Raw genomic sequence first — 15,238 nt, 5'->3', positions numbered from 1 at the left:
AACGATTTTCGTCCGTTACAATCTGTGTCGCAAGGTGTGTAATTGTTAATCGTGCTTTCCCCACGAACATTCTGACTCGTTCCACTCGTTTATATCGCGTTTGGAAGGACTTTGCTTAGCTTGACAACTGTTTCCGTGTAAATAAAACCAAAGTTATTTGAGGAAGAAATACAATCTTATTTTTCTGTTTCATAATCGTTTCACGTTTGAAAGTTAGTATTCGAATGCGTACGAATCTGATGGTCCGCCGCATTACTACAGCATTGATTCGTTGTTTCATTTCGTTTCCTTGTGTCACTGGTTTCTTAAAACCGATATTATATTTGACGGTACTGAACTGAACAATCGAAACGAATATTTACTATTCAAACTTAAACATATAGCGGAAAATAGTCGCAATTTTGCACCTTCGCTAGTCCTCCTTGAAAAGGAATGAACGATTGCTTGTTTCATTAAAAATGCTCCGTAACCATCGATTGCGGAATTAAAAGAAAAATGATTGCTTTTTCACTGTTTTACCGCTTGTTCAATTCAACCGTACACCACAGAGCTAACAGTAGAAGACTATCGTTAAAAGTATCTGTCCTGCTTACAGGGATCGGAGCTGTAATTTTCACAACACAAAAGCAACAGCTATTCTACGTACAAATATCAACAAATCGGGTCTATCACCGGTGAATACATCTACACTTCGTAACGTTTGTGATAGAGTCCTAAACTACATGTGAATGTTGTAAAAAAGTGTAGTTATTTATCCTAACCCTCGGGAAAGCTTCAGAAGTGAGGGACCAGACTGCCGCTCAGCCGTGTTAAATGTTTACTACTCATCATTTGTTTCATTTGCTTAGATTCGGGAGAGAACGTGTGGCTGAACTCGAAATTGAGAGGAAGCATCCAGACTGGAGAAGAAGGTGCCATTTTCTCGGGGGCTGCGATGGTACCGTAGAAATCGGTTCGTGATTCAGGAGCACGGTTTGCTCACGTGGATGGATCCGTGGATATCGATAGAAATGACGCTGCGAAAGGATCAGTGCGGCGTTCTTTATTCTGTTTTACATGTGATTGCTGTTATGGTGCGTCTAACTGTCCGTTTTACTAACTTCCGACACTAAGTATCGTCTTGTGACTGAGCCGCAGCATGGTATTGAATGATAATTTGAAATTATCCTTTAATGTTTCGACAAAGACATCTCGGATGCCATTTATGGTGGATTGCGGAGCGGGAGCGCTAGAGTTTTGCGTCAATATTATACGGATGTAACAGGAGAACAGAGCATGTTACGAGTTACCGGAAGTAAGGTGTAATTTAGGTTGCCAGTCGCCCTACGTTTAACATTTCTGCGGTTCTTCCGGGGGACTGCCTGGTCTGTCCCGTCAAGGCATGGAGTCGTTAGTTAGCGTACAGCAGTAAAATCAATACCGAAGCAACTACTGAGATTGTCTCTTAGCGTACACGCATGCTAGCCACCGTAATGCTCTAGCATGCAGATTATCTGTGGAGTTTACTCCAACGACCCGTACGAGCTGCTACGGCCGTTCATCGATGGATACCGGTGATCGGATGATGTGGTGGCCGCCAGCGAGTTCAGGTTGCCACCGGTTCCCGAGAGGCCCGCACCGAGGCCGAGTCCGACCGAGCCGGGCTTGCGGATGAAGTTGGTGGTCATTTCGGTGAGCGAGTAGTGACGCAGTTTGGCGTGCGGGTTGAGATTCAGAAAGTCGCTGCCACTATCGTTGCGAAGGATATGCTGAAAGTGTTGCAGGCTGTGCTGGTGCGGTTGCTGCTGCTGTAGCTGTTGCTGCTGCTGGTCGGTCATCTCACCCGGCCAGAGGGAGAGCGAAGATGCGATCGAATGTAACCCGTCCGATAGTCGATGACGTCGCGATGCTGCGATGGAGTTCCGCTTCGAGGATGACGACCCCACCTGCAAGTTGAATCCCGGCCGTTGTGACGGGGGAAGAAAAGAAGAAACAGACGGTGGCATTAAGGTCGTGTACGCGTGTAACGGGCCCTATTACAACGTTACAACCGGTGTGAAAGCGGTGGTGCTTCGAAACAAAAAAAACAGAACGGCACAACTAAAACCGACAAAGAAAGTGAGACAGGCACGAACGAAACAACAGAAACCGGAAGCACAGGGTACAGAAGGCAGAAGCGCCAGCGTGTATCGATCGCGGGCCGCTAAGCGATCGGTGCAGATGCGCGGAACTTAAAAAGAAGAAGCGCACAACTTGCGACAGGCAGTGAGAGGGGGCTAGAAACTCCAGCGTTCGAGGGCCGGTGCCGGTGTCTTTTTCAGCGTTCGGCCATTTTGTTTTTAAGAGCGAGTGCCTGAACCGGAAGCTAAAGCACGCGCCGCTATCAATTTTAACCGTGACGGTGGAAGGAAATGAAAAGGTGGCCTCCGAAAGGCCCCACTACTACGGTGGTGATACTGGTGCTAAAGGTGAAGCTACAAAGGTGTAGGATAATACGAAGGAAAAAAGAGAAAGAACGAAACAGAAACGATCCTGCTTGGTGGGCCGAAACCGTAGAAAGTAACGTAAGCCAGTATGGGTCAGCCGTGTGAAGGACGGTCTGGTGGTTTGGGAAAATCGTTCACTAACATAATCGGAAAGGGAGCCGAAAAAACACTGGAGGGATTGCAGGCGTCTAAAAAGCGTGAAATATAAACAGCCGAACGCCGGAAGCAATGGTAGCAATGTGGTAGAGAGTGGTACATCCGATCGGCCTCCACACAGCACGGCGACCGTCACTGAGCATCGCTTGATCTCACACGAGCAGGACTTCCGGGTTCAATCCGGATCGCTATCGCTACGGGCGCTATCGGGGAAGGATGGTAGAGGATGCTGACATCAATTGGGGGGTAACCGGGCACCAAACAAATATGGGAAACAGTCAATTTACCTTGCCAGCCTTGGGTGCTTCTTTCAACCCCCTTGCGGACCGATCCTTGCCGGAGGGATGCCTTTGGCGTGTGTTTCGCAAGTGCGTGTGCATGTCTGTGTCTGTGCGTATGGGTGTGGTGTGGAACAAAGGATATCTTGGGCCGGCGCGTGTCGTGTTACACTGGCTCTTGTTGGTGGTGTAGCGTTGTGGCGGTACTTGTACACATTAATTCAGGTGATTAGCGCAGTAGTAATACATAGTAGAAGTAGTAGCAGTAGTAGTAGCGTTAGAAGAAGAAGAGCGAGTGTTGAACATGAGGAGCAGAAGATTGGTGGCGGCAGAGAGGTATTTATATGGATGGCATAGGTCGTCAGAGAATGAAAGTTAGAAAAAGAGAAAAGAGAAAGAGAGAGAGAGAGAAAAAACACATTGATTGGAAACCAAACGGAACTAGTGATGGTGGGCGAGTAGAGTATAGAGATGTGAGAGGTGATCGCGCGCGCATCAGCGACTACTGAAGCCGGAGTCTGGGCCAAGTATGTGGTTGGTTCGTCTCCTGGGGAACCCCGACGAACCGACACACATTCGGCGTGCGTGGCTCCCAATGGCTCCTCTTGCGCGCTGTGCAGAGTGTGCTGCGCTAGGGATGGCGGATGTGGCACTACGCGGAACTAGTGGTTTGGCGAGAAGATGGCGAGAAGGTACTACGCTTCCACTTACCTGGCATTGCACCCGCTCACGCTCGTACGGGCGTGACGCTGGACTGCGGCCGGCCGCCACCGATTGGTGTGGCTTTTTGATTGATCTGTGATAGCTGGATGGATAGGAAGTATACTAGTATGCGCTACATTCCGGAACGGAGGTGACTCATTGGCGGACGTTCCGGCCGGGTCGGGGTGTTTGCGATTGGCTTGCGCCCATTATCGCACAGTGGACGTGGGTGACGCAACGACCACGTCTCTTCTACAAAAGGCCGGCCGACTGTGCAACAACATTCGCGGGGTGCGCGGTGTGTGACGGGGTGAGCGGAGAGGTGTGTCGTGTGTCGCGAGGTGTGAATCGGGTGAGGATTAGAGAAAAATCAGAGATCAGTGTTTTGTCCTCGTCCGGGTCGCTAACGCTTCGTAACGCCACACGCCACGGAACCCAATTGCGGCCGATTGCGAACGATGGTGAACGATGTTTTAGACAAATTTCGAGCTTCATTTCAGAAGACCCAGGCTCGTCGAAGGATCAAACGACAAAATACGAATACAAATTTTCTCGACGACGGACTACGTGCCTGTGTGACGGTGCGAATGGGGAACGGCGTGTGAAGGTGTGGTAAAACTGCGGCAACGGGTAGCGTCTTCTGCCACTGCTCTATCCTTAGCCACAGCAGTGAACCCCAATGACGATGGACATTGACGGCAACATGACTATCTAACCGCGCCCTGGCCGGTGTTTACTATTGCTTTACGAACAACGCGCCAACAACGGACGATAACGATACAAAACACTAGCATCGAAGCAGATACACTAAGGTAAGCGTTCGAGAGGCTCCACTTTCGCGGTAGTAAGACACTGTGCATCAACAGATGGCGGCATAGGGAAGTGTACCAAAGGACCAAACGGGGAGCGATCGAGCAACCTAGGGAGACTAGGAGCAGCGGCAACGGCACACAGCTCGGCACAGCCGGCTGACGGCTGGCCGATGCACTACAGCTTTTCTACGCGCGACAAAGGAGCAGCAATCGCAACCCGCTACTTCGAGGTCTCACCTGACGTCCCCGGTAGAGGGATTGAGCTCTATACCACGGACAACATACGGACAGTACACGATGCTCTAGTGTGCGCCTCGTGTGTCCGATGGATTTGGGATGCGAGTGGGTTTTTATTTTTTTTGCCGTAAGCTTTCTCGAGAATCTTATGGAGGATGCAGTTTTGGTAGCTTTGGTATTTCCTATTCGCTTTTATGTGTTTTGCTGTCACATGAACGGAACTTGCGAGGGGCACAAGGTATCAGCAATTGAGAGATTCGGTTAAACGTTTACCACTTTTGTCGTATATCTGGAATGAGTAGTGTGATAGGGATTAGTTTGACGATACGGGAAACTACGAAACAATAGGAAACAACGAGGGGCAGCGATAGAGGCGTGTACCAGGGAATGCAGTGGGTGGAATGCAGCAAGCAAATTGCGGGCGGACGTGTATTCCTGTCGGGAGTTCCCGAGCACGATTCGGCGGGAGTGCTTCGAAGTTCACACGAACTTGAAGCGGGCGCGGTTTAGCATCGGGAGTAGTTTATGCTAAATGTTTTGGCTAGGCACTATTTTGACCGTTTTTCGTTGTCGATACTGCGACTTGATTTGGCTTAAAAATTGCAAAGTCGTTTAATGCGGCTAAACTGCCCACTGTCTGTAGTGTCCTCGATCGTTGCTTTGGGCACACCAATGTAGGGTTCAATTTAAACGATCGTACGCAAATCCACGAGAAGTTCGTTCATATTGTGCCAGTGCCAAAATGGACATTGAAGCAGGGTTTGGTACCAGTCGTTCGGAAACCAAGGCATACCAAGGTTCTAGCGGCCCACGAAGAATGTGACGGACTTTGAACGAACGATGTTTATTTAAATTCTGTTATTTGCTAGAGAATTGCTGATCGGGGTGAAGCAATATGAAGCAGCAGCCCGGAGGAATTATTTCACTTCCTTAATTTCGCCTAGTGCAAACGGGGCGATCCTTTCTCCTTTGTGCACCACGCACGGTCACGTAACGAGCGCAACACGCACGTCGCCACGGCAAATAAATTATGAAATTTAATTAAATTTATCATCAACCTCCTCAGGCAGCCACAACGACTCCCGGTCGTTTGGTGGGAAAGTCTTGAGAAATTTGACAACGGTTTCAACTCCGACAGAGCCCTCGCCCGTGTGTCAATTCTTTCCAGGGTATACGGTCTGACAACGCAGAGCGCACGGTACCGTGTATTTGCGAAGCGTAGAAAGGATTTTTGTCCAAAGTGTTCTTGTTGTCTTTCGTTCGCGGCTTAGCTGGTCGGAGATTTTTTTTTATCGCGGCAAAGCTGAAGAAGGCAGTCCGCAGCTAATGAAAGATGCAGGATGCTCCTTATCTGCGGTTGAAACGGCAACGGCACCACGGAATGGTACACCGCTTGAGGTTTGTTCGTTGCTTAACGTGTCGTCCGTGGAACGCCGTTCTGAAAGCCGGGATGTGGTTCCCGGTTGTGGGTTCGTGGCACATTAGCAGCCGGGCCGGGCTTTCCGGTAGTCGGGGACCGGGCGGAAACCGTTTTTGAAAGTAATCTCCCCACCATTGCGCGCACAATTCCTTCCCGCGGAAGTCCTCGGTCCCGGTGATAATCGATATCGGTTGCTGGACTTTCATCTTCCCGAGCAATTAATCATTCATTAAGGAAATCATCGTCGCCCGCGTTGAATGGGATTCGGGGGAGGACCTGAGGACGTCTTACGGCGTTCTGGGTCCTAGGTCTAGGTCGAGTCATTTATGATGAGACTAACACGAAAACCTTTTTCCCGCCACACGCTGAACCATCATCGAGCATTAATGAAACACCAGAATGAAAGCGCGGCCACCTGGCCATCAATCATGATTAGTTAGCATTAATTCATGCTGGCCGAAGCCAACCGCCACAGCAGCAGCTCGGTCTCGGTGATCGATCATTAGCGTCCGCATAAGCCACCCAGCATTGCAGAAGTGTAATCGTTCGCCGCAACACGGTGTTGCACGAACTGGTGAACGAATCGATTGGGTATGTTTTCAATTTTGCACCCTTAATTGCACCGTCCGGGTTCGAGAATGTGTAACCGACTGTCAAGAAAGGCCGCCTGCCGCCGCGCCTCATTACGTACTGCATTAGGTGGTCAACAAAGTTTCGGGAATTCGGCACACGGATGGCTCTAGCTTCAATTCACTATCTGGCCAAAGTCTGGTGGACTGTATGCTGATTGACTCCGGAAGGGCTTCAGCGGTCCAGGATGAGGGACCTCCTTGATGTACCAGAACAAACCCATCTCTAGATTGCTCGCATGCCCTAGGGATGATTCGAGAAGAAGAAAGTTTGGATGCCTTACCTATTGTCGCCGCGGTACGTGGAATGCCGAAGAGTGGTGGCCAAAATGCTGCCCGGACGGAAGAGAAAGCAGAAAAGATCCCTAAACAGGGCACTGATTTGTTGGGCTCAGCGGAGAGTCATCCATTAGAAGCTACTAAAGCAGCACACGGCACGGTCAACGCACACCAAGATCACAACACCGAGTACGATGAGTTTGGATCAAGCAACACGAAGAAAATGGCGACAGCACACGGTTAGGCACGGAAAACCTATTCTGTAGCACGACAACGGACACAGTTTTCACAACTGAGACGAGGGAGACTCACTGGACCAGCCAGCGCTGTCTTTCTAGTACCTATTCTAGTCCATCGGGCCGACCCGGCCGAACAGCTCCCGAAACTAGTGGAAGCGGAAAAATGGATCCCAAATAAGGATAGGGCCAAACAGGCGGTCCCAAAAAATCGCTTGAAAGTTCCCGAAGCTTAGTTGACTTCCTAATGACTGCACCACTTAAATTCGTCCACCAACAGGGTTGTAATGGATGTAAAGGAGGTTGGATGATTGTTGCTTCATTCGACACTAGCTTCATGTAACATGATGCACAAATGAAACACTCATGAAAAACGAGCACCGCAGGATGCTGACCAGCATCTTCCGCTTGATGCAAGATGGTGAAACAAGATGAGCAAATCAAAACGGTTAATCAGTTACCACCAACAAGAGAGCAACAGAACGTATCACGAACACAGGAAATTGCACAGAAGAAGTTCAGGCAGCTCAGGAACACACAACAGTGACGTTCAAACATAACAAGGACACGAAAGGGCACAGACGCAGGCAGGACGAAACAGAAAAAGAAAAACTACACCAACACGGAAACCAAACCAAATGGAACGCAATGGAACGGAACCAAACGGAAAGGATGCGGTACGATCGAGAAAGAATCATGTAAAGAGAAGGTGTGACCTCCGGAAGAAGGCCCAAAAGTTGCAGCATTGGTGAAAACACAGGTCACACACAGAAAACTTAAGGCGGATGCAAGGAAGAGAAAAGAAGAAACATGTACACTGGAACAGAAAGGGCACACAACTGTTGTTTTCTCTGTGATCGTGTTAGGCTGTTTATATTCGGACACTCACCTCGCGTTGTGACCCAACAAGATGATATTTCTGGAAAACGGAATTGAAATTTATGCTATGGATTTGTTTCGTATTCTCTGCTTTCTTTTTCTCGTACTGGGAGGGGGCAATAGGACAACGACTAGTGTTGAGAAACCATTGACAAAACTTAACAACAAACCAGGTGAGACGGGTGGTGCAATAAAACGGGGGTTTGCGCCGGGTTTCTCTCGCCGACTCGGGCATTGACTGTGGCTGTGTGTCCGTGTATGGGTGTGTGTGTATGTGTGCAGGGAATGATAATGAGTTTGGCGATGGGACTACATCGGACATGGGCGTACGGAGGGTGACCAAGGCGGTGCCTGCGGACCATTGGACTGCGTGCCAACAGGAAACGGGATCAATTTAGCCCCAACTGCTTTCACATACAACGATGGCTGCGCAGTGTCCTCAACAAAGACGGGAGTGGAACGTTCCCAAAACACGAACCGTGACCGGTTTTATACAACTACTACAGTTTTACTAGGTAAGCAAATAGGTGAACGAAACCAAACGGAAAATGTTCTCATTATAATGGCAATGTACTATGTTTAGACTACACGCTTCAGGCAGCGGAAGGATGATTGAAAACCAGGTGAGCTGATGAACAAATGAAGTACCAAAGTACACGAGAGATCGAAAGACTGAGAGAGATAGAGAGAGAAATTTAGAAGATAGACTGATTCCGCCAGAAATCGATAGAGAAAGAGCAAGAAAGAGAATATCAGAAAAGAGGGTGCGCAAACAGGGGGAGACCGATAGGTGATAGTGGAGAGCCCAAAGATAACGGTAGATAGGTAAAGTAAAAGGTTGATAGACTGGAAGTAAGCTATTAGACGTTAAACTATGGCGCACAAGATGGAATCGGAAAAAGTAAACATAAGTCATGTAATTATCAACGATCAAACTATTCAAACTATTTAAATCAGCGAATTATGCGAACAGGAAAATACAAAACCCAAAATTAAGATTTGTCTACGCAATTATTGAACCAACCTAGTGTCAAAGGCGAAGAAAACATTTGAAAATACTGTAAAAGCTTCTCAACGCACTAATCGCTAATGGGGCCCAACAAGGGTACTCCTTCTACGCGGAAAAACACTAAATTCTCTAGTACTCTGGTGGCGGCAAAATGCAAAAATGTCAACACGGTCTGCTCCGAGCATTTACGAATCGCTAACTGAAAGCGCGAGTGGCGCGTTGTGGGATGCAAAGGCCGCCGCCACAAGAAAAACTATTTGGTCCGGAACCGGATGAACATGGATGAATGTGAGCGACTGCTGTACGAAATTACAGAAAAAGAAGGTATGCAAAGTGGGGGTTGCTGCTACCGTGGAAGCTGTGGTCAAATGGTTTACTCTCACTGACTACGCGGTGGTCAACAAAGGTGCAGAATGGCCGAAACCCGGTGGGCCAAAGAGACTTATCAAATGTTCTATTTTTGTCCTATTCAAACAAAATAATCTAAAGAGTCCTCGGACATGGTCAACACGAATAAGAGAAACAATAACAGGCTTGGAGGTTGTCAAAATGTGGTTCTTCGCATGATTGACTGATACAATGCCACAATGAAAGGACACTAAAATAAAAACGATGAAGAAAATCACGCAATTGTCTGTAGATTATTGCTAGATACGCAAGCTAAAGGGAGCTATAGCCAGGTAAGAATGGTTAAACAATCGGTAGGAAAATGAGTGCCACGATGAGGAAATTTTCGGAACGGGGAGCTACGTTACGGTTGACAGATTGTAGAGGCATACGGGATGGAGTGTGAGAAAAGCGGAGCCTAAGCCTTGGGGGGGTCGCTTCCTCGCCATGGCTCCACAATCCGGGTGCGATCCGGTATCGTCGCGTAAAGATTGTTTTCGCTGGGCAACAACGATCGACACCGGTGAGGGTCCAGTAGAGTACTTCAAGTTCAAGTACGGGGCACACCGTTTCACGGCAGTCAGAGTATAATGTACAATGGGAAACTTTGAAACGCATAGTCGAAACAAGTTTTGTTAGGTTAAAAATGACAGTAGAACTAGTAACGGATTGAGAGAGAAATGAACGAAAAACTCAAACACAAAGAATGAAACAAGTCGTCTAGATAAATGGAGCTTGGAATCATGTTTTGCTGGTTGTAAATCATTGGTAGTGGTGGTAATACTGGCAGAACAATAGGAATTTATGTGATATTTGATGGTATTGGTTTCCTACCGAATTTTCGTAATCATTTTCAGCGGTATCACAACAACATTGGTTTCTTAGTAATGCGCGACCAGTTTTTCTGTAATTTTCGAATACAAACAATTTTAGTTGTAATCATACCATGGTACTGCAGCACACATACACACACGCATACAGTCAGATTCACACATACAGCAAACACACTGGAACGCGTACATTGTTCCTTTCGTTCGCGCCTGATGTAGAAAGAAGGATCACATGACAGATACTGCAGGAGAGAGGCCACACAACGAAAGAGGGAACGTCACAGTGGTCAGGGAACGATCGCACTAACAACAACTGGAATGATAGTTTGCCGGGGAACAATACCAGTAGAAGGTTTGGAGCATCGATGAGAGCATAAGGGGATGAAAAGGTCAGCATACCGAACAAATGGAAGACAGAGTTTTGCAGAGCTTCATGCAACGATTGAAAGTCTCAAAATGGCCAGCTTAAAACAATGGCATACAAAGTGAGAAGAAACTAAAGACAGAGAAAGAGAGAGAAGGGTGGAGAAAGAGATAGCGTAAAATGAGGAGTCATCAAGGAGGATTGGCATCACCGATGGAAGTTTGAAACGAGTTCAAGATAGATGAACAGGCTCATGAAGGAAAATGAAAAATCCACCAAAGTAACGCTTTTCTAGTAAGCAGCCTTGTACCATTCACACTCACGTTATCAATACGCGTGCAATCGATAGGGAAAAGTATGGGAAAACAAGACTAGAAAACGCGACAGAGATAATGTGTGGGAGAAAGTGAAAGAGAGAGAGAGAGAGAAAGAGAGGGAGAGAGAGAGAGATAGAGAGAGATAGAAGAAAACAGAAAGTGGGCAAGGTAATGCAAGCTTGCGAGGGGTGCCTAGAATCTGTTGGTAGTTTGTGGAAACGTAAATTATGAATGAAGAATCGATGATGGAAACAAAAACGAGTTTTGCTTCATTTCGAAACGCTTCATTTACTCATTAAGTAGTTAGTGTGATCAAACTCTTGCAGTTGTCATAATTAGCGACCGAGTAGAGATGGTAAAAGGATAGCCTAACAGACACCCGGGAGAAGGAATAGAACAGAGTTGATAGTAAAAATGTAAGAAGAGAGACGGAGGACAGAAAAAAATCATATAAAGAGGGAGAGAAAGTGAGAAAAGGGGGTTGTTTTGAAATGGAGGAGCACACGGGAGGAATTGGCCAAAGGAATCAATACGAATGAAACAGCGAACCAAAAAACCAATGGGCCACAATGAGAAGAACACGCCACAGGGGGAGCGCCAAGACGGCCGAAGAAAAAGGTTTCGAAATTGGAACACAAAATATACATCTGTAAACACACCAAAAAAGAGAGGTTCAACAACAGAAGAGCACAGAAGGGAGAAAGAAAGAGCAATAGAGTGAACCTTTTCGGTGGGGTGCGCCCGGCAAAGAACACACTTACCGCAGCAAACGGGTGATGTAGTCGGGCCAATTTTCCGGAAACATTACGAGGAAGAAACCGACAGCTATCAATATGATACCTGCCAGCTTCATGCCGGCAAAGTGGGCACCGTACAGCACGATGTCCAGAGCTGCAAAATGGCCGCACGGAGCGGGGTTTCGCATCAATGTTCGTAACAAAGCCCCGGATTTCGGACCCCCCCAGGACACTTACCGGCCGAAACGGGCACCGCCGTTATGAGCCCAAGGGTGACGAACATGTTGTACGTTACGGCACTGCTGAACTGGGTAAGGATGTGGAACACTGCGTGAGAGACAGAGCAGTGAAGAACAGAACGTGGAAAAGCAAAGGCATTTTATTATTGGTTTTATTTCGGTCTGCCAATCGGCCTGTGACGGTCCTTACCAAGCAACAGCACACTGGCCATCAGCAGCACCACCCAGGGAAGGGTTTCCCAGGGCATTATCTCCGTGCCGGTGAAGTACAGGGCTATGCAGACGGGCCACAGAATGGCGGCGTTCAGGAAGCCGATTATCGAGAACGTGAACGCAATCTGGCCGACCGGCGGATCGCCCATCACCTTGCGGAACATCACCTTGAACACGGCGTACCCGGCGGCCGCCAGCGCCGCCAGCACCACCCCGCCCAGCGTCGGGCTACCCGTAATTCCGTCCATGTACGCTAGCAGCGCAATTCCGGTGTCGCACAGGATGACGGCTACGATCTGGCGAAGAAAGTATGGCAATTTGGTGTTGAAATGGAAATGGCCACGCCACGCAGGGTCTGTTTGTGTTCAAACTTCGGACAAATCAGAGTACATCATGCATACAAAACTCATTGTATATTGGGCCAAAGTAAACCACCTATACATTAGTCATGATTCAAGAGCACGGAACGCAAAATGGAATAAATTAATAATTATATTATTCAACAAATTCATCAATGAATAAATTGACTTTAACTGAACACGAACGGAGCAGCAATTCGCACTCCAGACAACAGGCTAACCAAAAAGTATCCACGAAGTTTAGCGTTGATTGCAATGTGTCTTTCAAAGAAGCTTTGGTTTAACAAAGTGAAAATGGAAAGATAGAAAAAACGATAATTCGGGTTTTTTTTATTTTGAAAGAGCGGACCGGGCCACATTTGCGATACTTTAGGTTGTTTGATGTTTTAAGTTGAATGAAGTTTGAAAAACATAAAAAAAGTAAAACGTAAAAAAAATAAAAAAAGTAAAGTAAAAAAAAAAACTTCTAACATAAAAAAAGTAAAACGGTCGATGTTGATGGCGGAAGTCTAGCTATGTGGTAGGTGGAACACCAAAACAGAAATTTAGCTAGAATGGTTAAAGGAAGAGTTGAACCATTGATTAAACAAAGCTACTGACAGTTCGATAATTGAAATGAAGCTTGGGGTAATATGTTCCGTTGCCGCAACACGTGGCGACCTATTTCAATAAAGACTTAGCTGGCAAACGAGTTTAACTTGTTACAACTGTGGCTTGTGACATAAAATGTTATTAAATGTGAAATCGAAATGAACGGTGCGGATACTTTTCGGATGTGCTGATGCTCCGTAGCCAACTAAGCGAAAAACAGGCGCACGGAGCACTTACCCGCACGCCAACGAACTGCTCCTGCAGAATGACCCACGCAAGGAGATACACACAGGCCACATTGGTCGCGAACAGGGCCATCACGTCCGTCGCCAGCAGGGCCTTGAGCGAGAGCGCGTACAGATAGGTGGTGAGCAGCCACAGGATGCAGAACGTGAGGCAGCGATTAAGGAAGCGTCCGATGGTGAAGCCCCGGTCCCGAAACCCGCGGAGGATCTCGCCCAGCACTTCGCCGGTGCCGTCGCACCTTTTGATCGCGACGCGGCCGAGGATGTAGATGGGAAAAAACAGGATCGCGAAGTTGGTGCAGAACCAGGACGCGAAGAAGGGCGCGTTGAAGACGTGCTGGGCGAGCGGGGGTGGGGGTTGCACGCGATCGGAGGTGGCGATCGGCTTCACGGTCGAGGGCGGCAGAAACGAGGACGTCGGTCCGAACCCGTGCACGATCATCGCCGAGGTGGAGTTCTGGTCGAGGAGGGTGGGAGGCCCCACGCCTCCCGGCGGCCCCGGGTCCGAAGGCGTGCCGTCGGCGGTGATGAACGCGGTCAGATGCGGGGGCAGCGTGGAAGCGTAGGTGTTCCGCCGGAGGTACAGGAACTTGATGCAGTGCGTGGCGCCGACCCAGGACGCCGTCACCAGGACCGTCACGCACACGCCGAAGTACATCTTCTGCGCCAGCTCGGAGCAGCACGAGTCCCGGCAAGCCTTCAGCTTCGGGGTGGACGTGGTCGAGGCGGACGACGTGCCGGCGTTCGGGGGGCCTGAGCCACCGATGCAGCCACCGCCTAAGCCCCCGAGGAGGGCGTGCGGTTGGGAGGTTGGCGTGTCGCAGCCGCCATGGGTTCCGCCGGTTACCGACACGCCGATCAGACTGTCCTGGCCATCGTGCTGGCTCGAGGTCACCGAGTCCGAGTGCGTGATCTGGGGCACGTTGTTCGTGAAACCGCCAAACGGTCCATTCGGGGAGTCTCCTGCGGTGGAAAGACGAGAACGCGGGTGTCAATCGACCGTCGCCCAACCGTGACCCGGCGGGCCCGGCGAAGGTACGAACCTGTCACCACAACTGACGGGGCACGCACACGTTTCGGGTTGAAGATGGCCGGTATTTCGCTGTCCCGTGTCATGGCGTTCTCTACCATGTCCGCAGCCCGTTCTTGAAGCACGAGTTGAAGTGAGCCGGTTCGATGCTTCTGATTGACATTTTAGACCAACTGAAATGGGACGGAACAATATTCCAACGGTGAGCGGCGTCGTAGTCAGCAGTTATCGAAAGCCGTCGACGGCGCTCGACACCAGATGAAACGTTGGCCCTTATAACGGGCAAGGAAAGCCTCCTGGAGTTTCATTACGTCATGGCCATATATTAACCAGGAGACATTCGGTTACACACGGTTCGTTCGGTTCGTACACCCGTATGTAATTGTTTATGTTGAATGTAAAGAGCAATAAGACTTATGTTTTAATGTATGGTTAGTGACTAAGACGGACTCATGTAGCCAACATTAGCCGATGAGTTCTCCAACAAATAAAGACAATAAATAAAGACAATAAAGAGACATCCTAGAGACATCCTGAGTACAAATCGGCAGGAGAACGAAAAAAGTCCCAACTCCAAGTTCCAAAGTTCCTAGTTCCTATGCACGACGAATGTTTTCTTGTATTGCATCTTTTAAGATCGTCAGGTGCGCCTAAAGTTATGCAACAATGGTTACAAAAAGCTACCCTGCTGACGGGTATGCTCTCCTTTTACTTTTGTAGGTTTACCAAATTGTTGTGTTTTGTAAGATTTCAAAAGAGTTGATTGAAACACTACACAATAAAGAAACCAAACCGGACAGGTCTGAGGGTTGTCGATTTTCGTG

At 48.5% G+C, this 15,238-nt stretch overlaps 1 protein-coding gene across 1 annotated transcript; it reads right to left on the bottom strand.

Moving 5' to 3' along the window:
* Positions 1–191: 191 nt before the first annotated feature.
* Positions 192–14,581, bottom strand: LOC131208802 (uncharacterized). Its single transcript, XM_058201694.1, has 8 exons — positions 14,428–14,581; positions 13,377–14,347; positions 12,167–12,485; positions 11,975–12,064; positions 11,762–11,891; positions 10,324–10,393; positions 8,104–8,133; positions 192–1,925 (listed from the first exon to the last, which is right to left on the bottom strand). Exons 1-8 carry the CDS (start codon positions 14,513–14,515, stop codon positions 1,503–1,505), a joined length of 2,121 nt encoding a protein of 706 aa, XP_058057677.1. The 5' UTR covers positions 14,516–14,581; the 3' UTR covers positions 192–1,502.
* Positions 14,582–15,238: the final 657 nt, after the last annotated feature.

Source organism: Anopheles bellator, chromosome 2 (assembly GCF_943735745.2).
Source record: "Anopheles bellator chromosome 2, idAnoBellAS_SP24_06.2, whole genome shotgun sequence".
NCBI lineage: Eukaryota > Metazoa > Arthropoda > Insecta > Diptera > Culicidae > Anopheles > Anopheles bellator.
The sequence above is the reverse complement of the archived record's forward strand: the minus strand, read 5'-3'. Positions and strand labels throughout refer to the sequence as shown.

What these genes read in the sequence shown, in the direction of transcription:
- LOC131208802 (XM_058201694.1), bottom strand. Translation starts at nt 14,515, where the DNA reads ATGGTAGAGAACGCCATGACACGGGACAGCGAAATACCGGCCATCTTC. An exon ending in TACATCACCCGTTTGCTGCG is followed by an intron (nt 10,394 to 11,761) that starts GTAAGTGTGTTC and finishes CGAAAATTACAG; the next exon opens with AAAAACTGGTCGCGCATTAC. An exon ending in AAAATGATTACGAAAATTCG is followed by an intron (nt 8,134 to 10,323) that starts GTAGGAAACCAA and finishes TCCGTTTTCCAG; the next exon opens with AAATATCATCTTGTTGGGTC.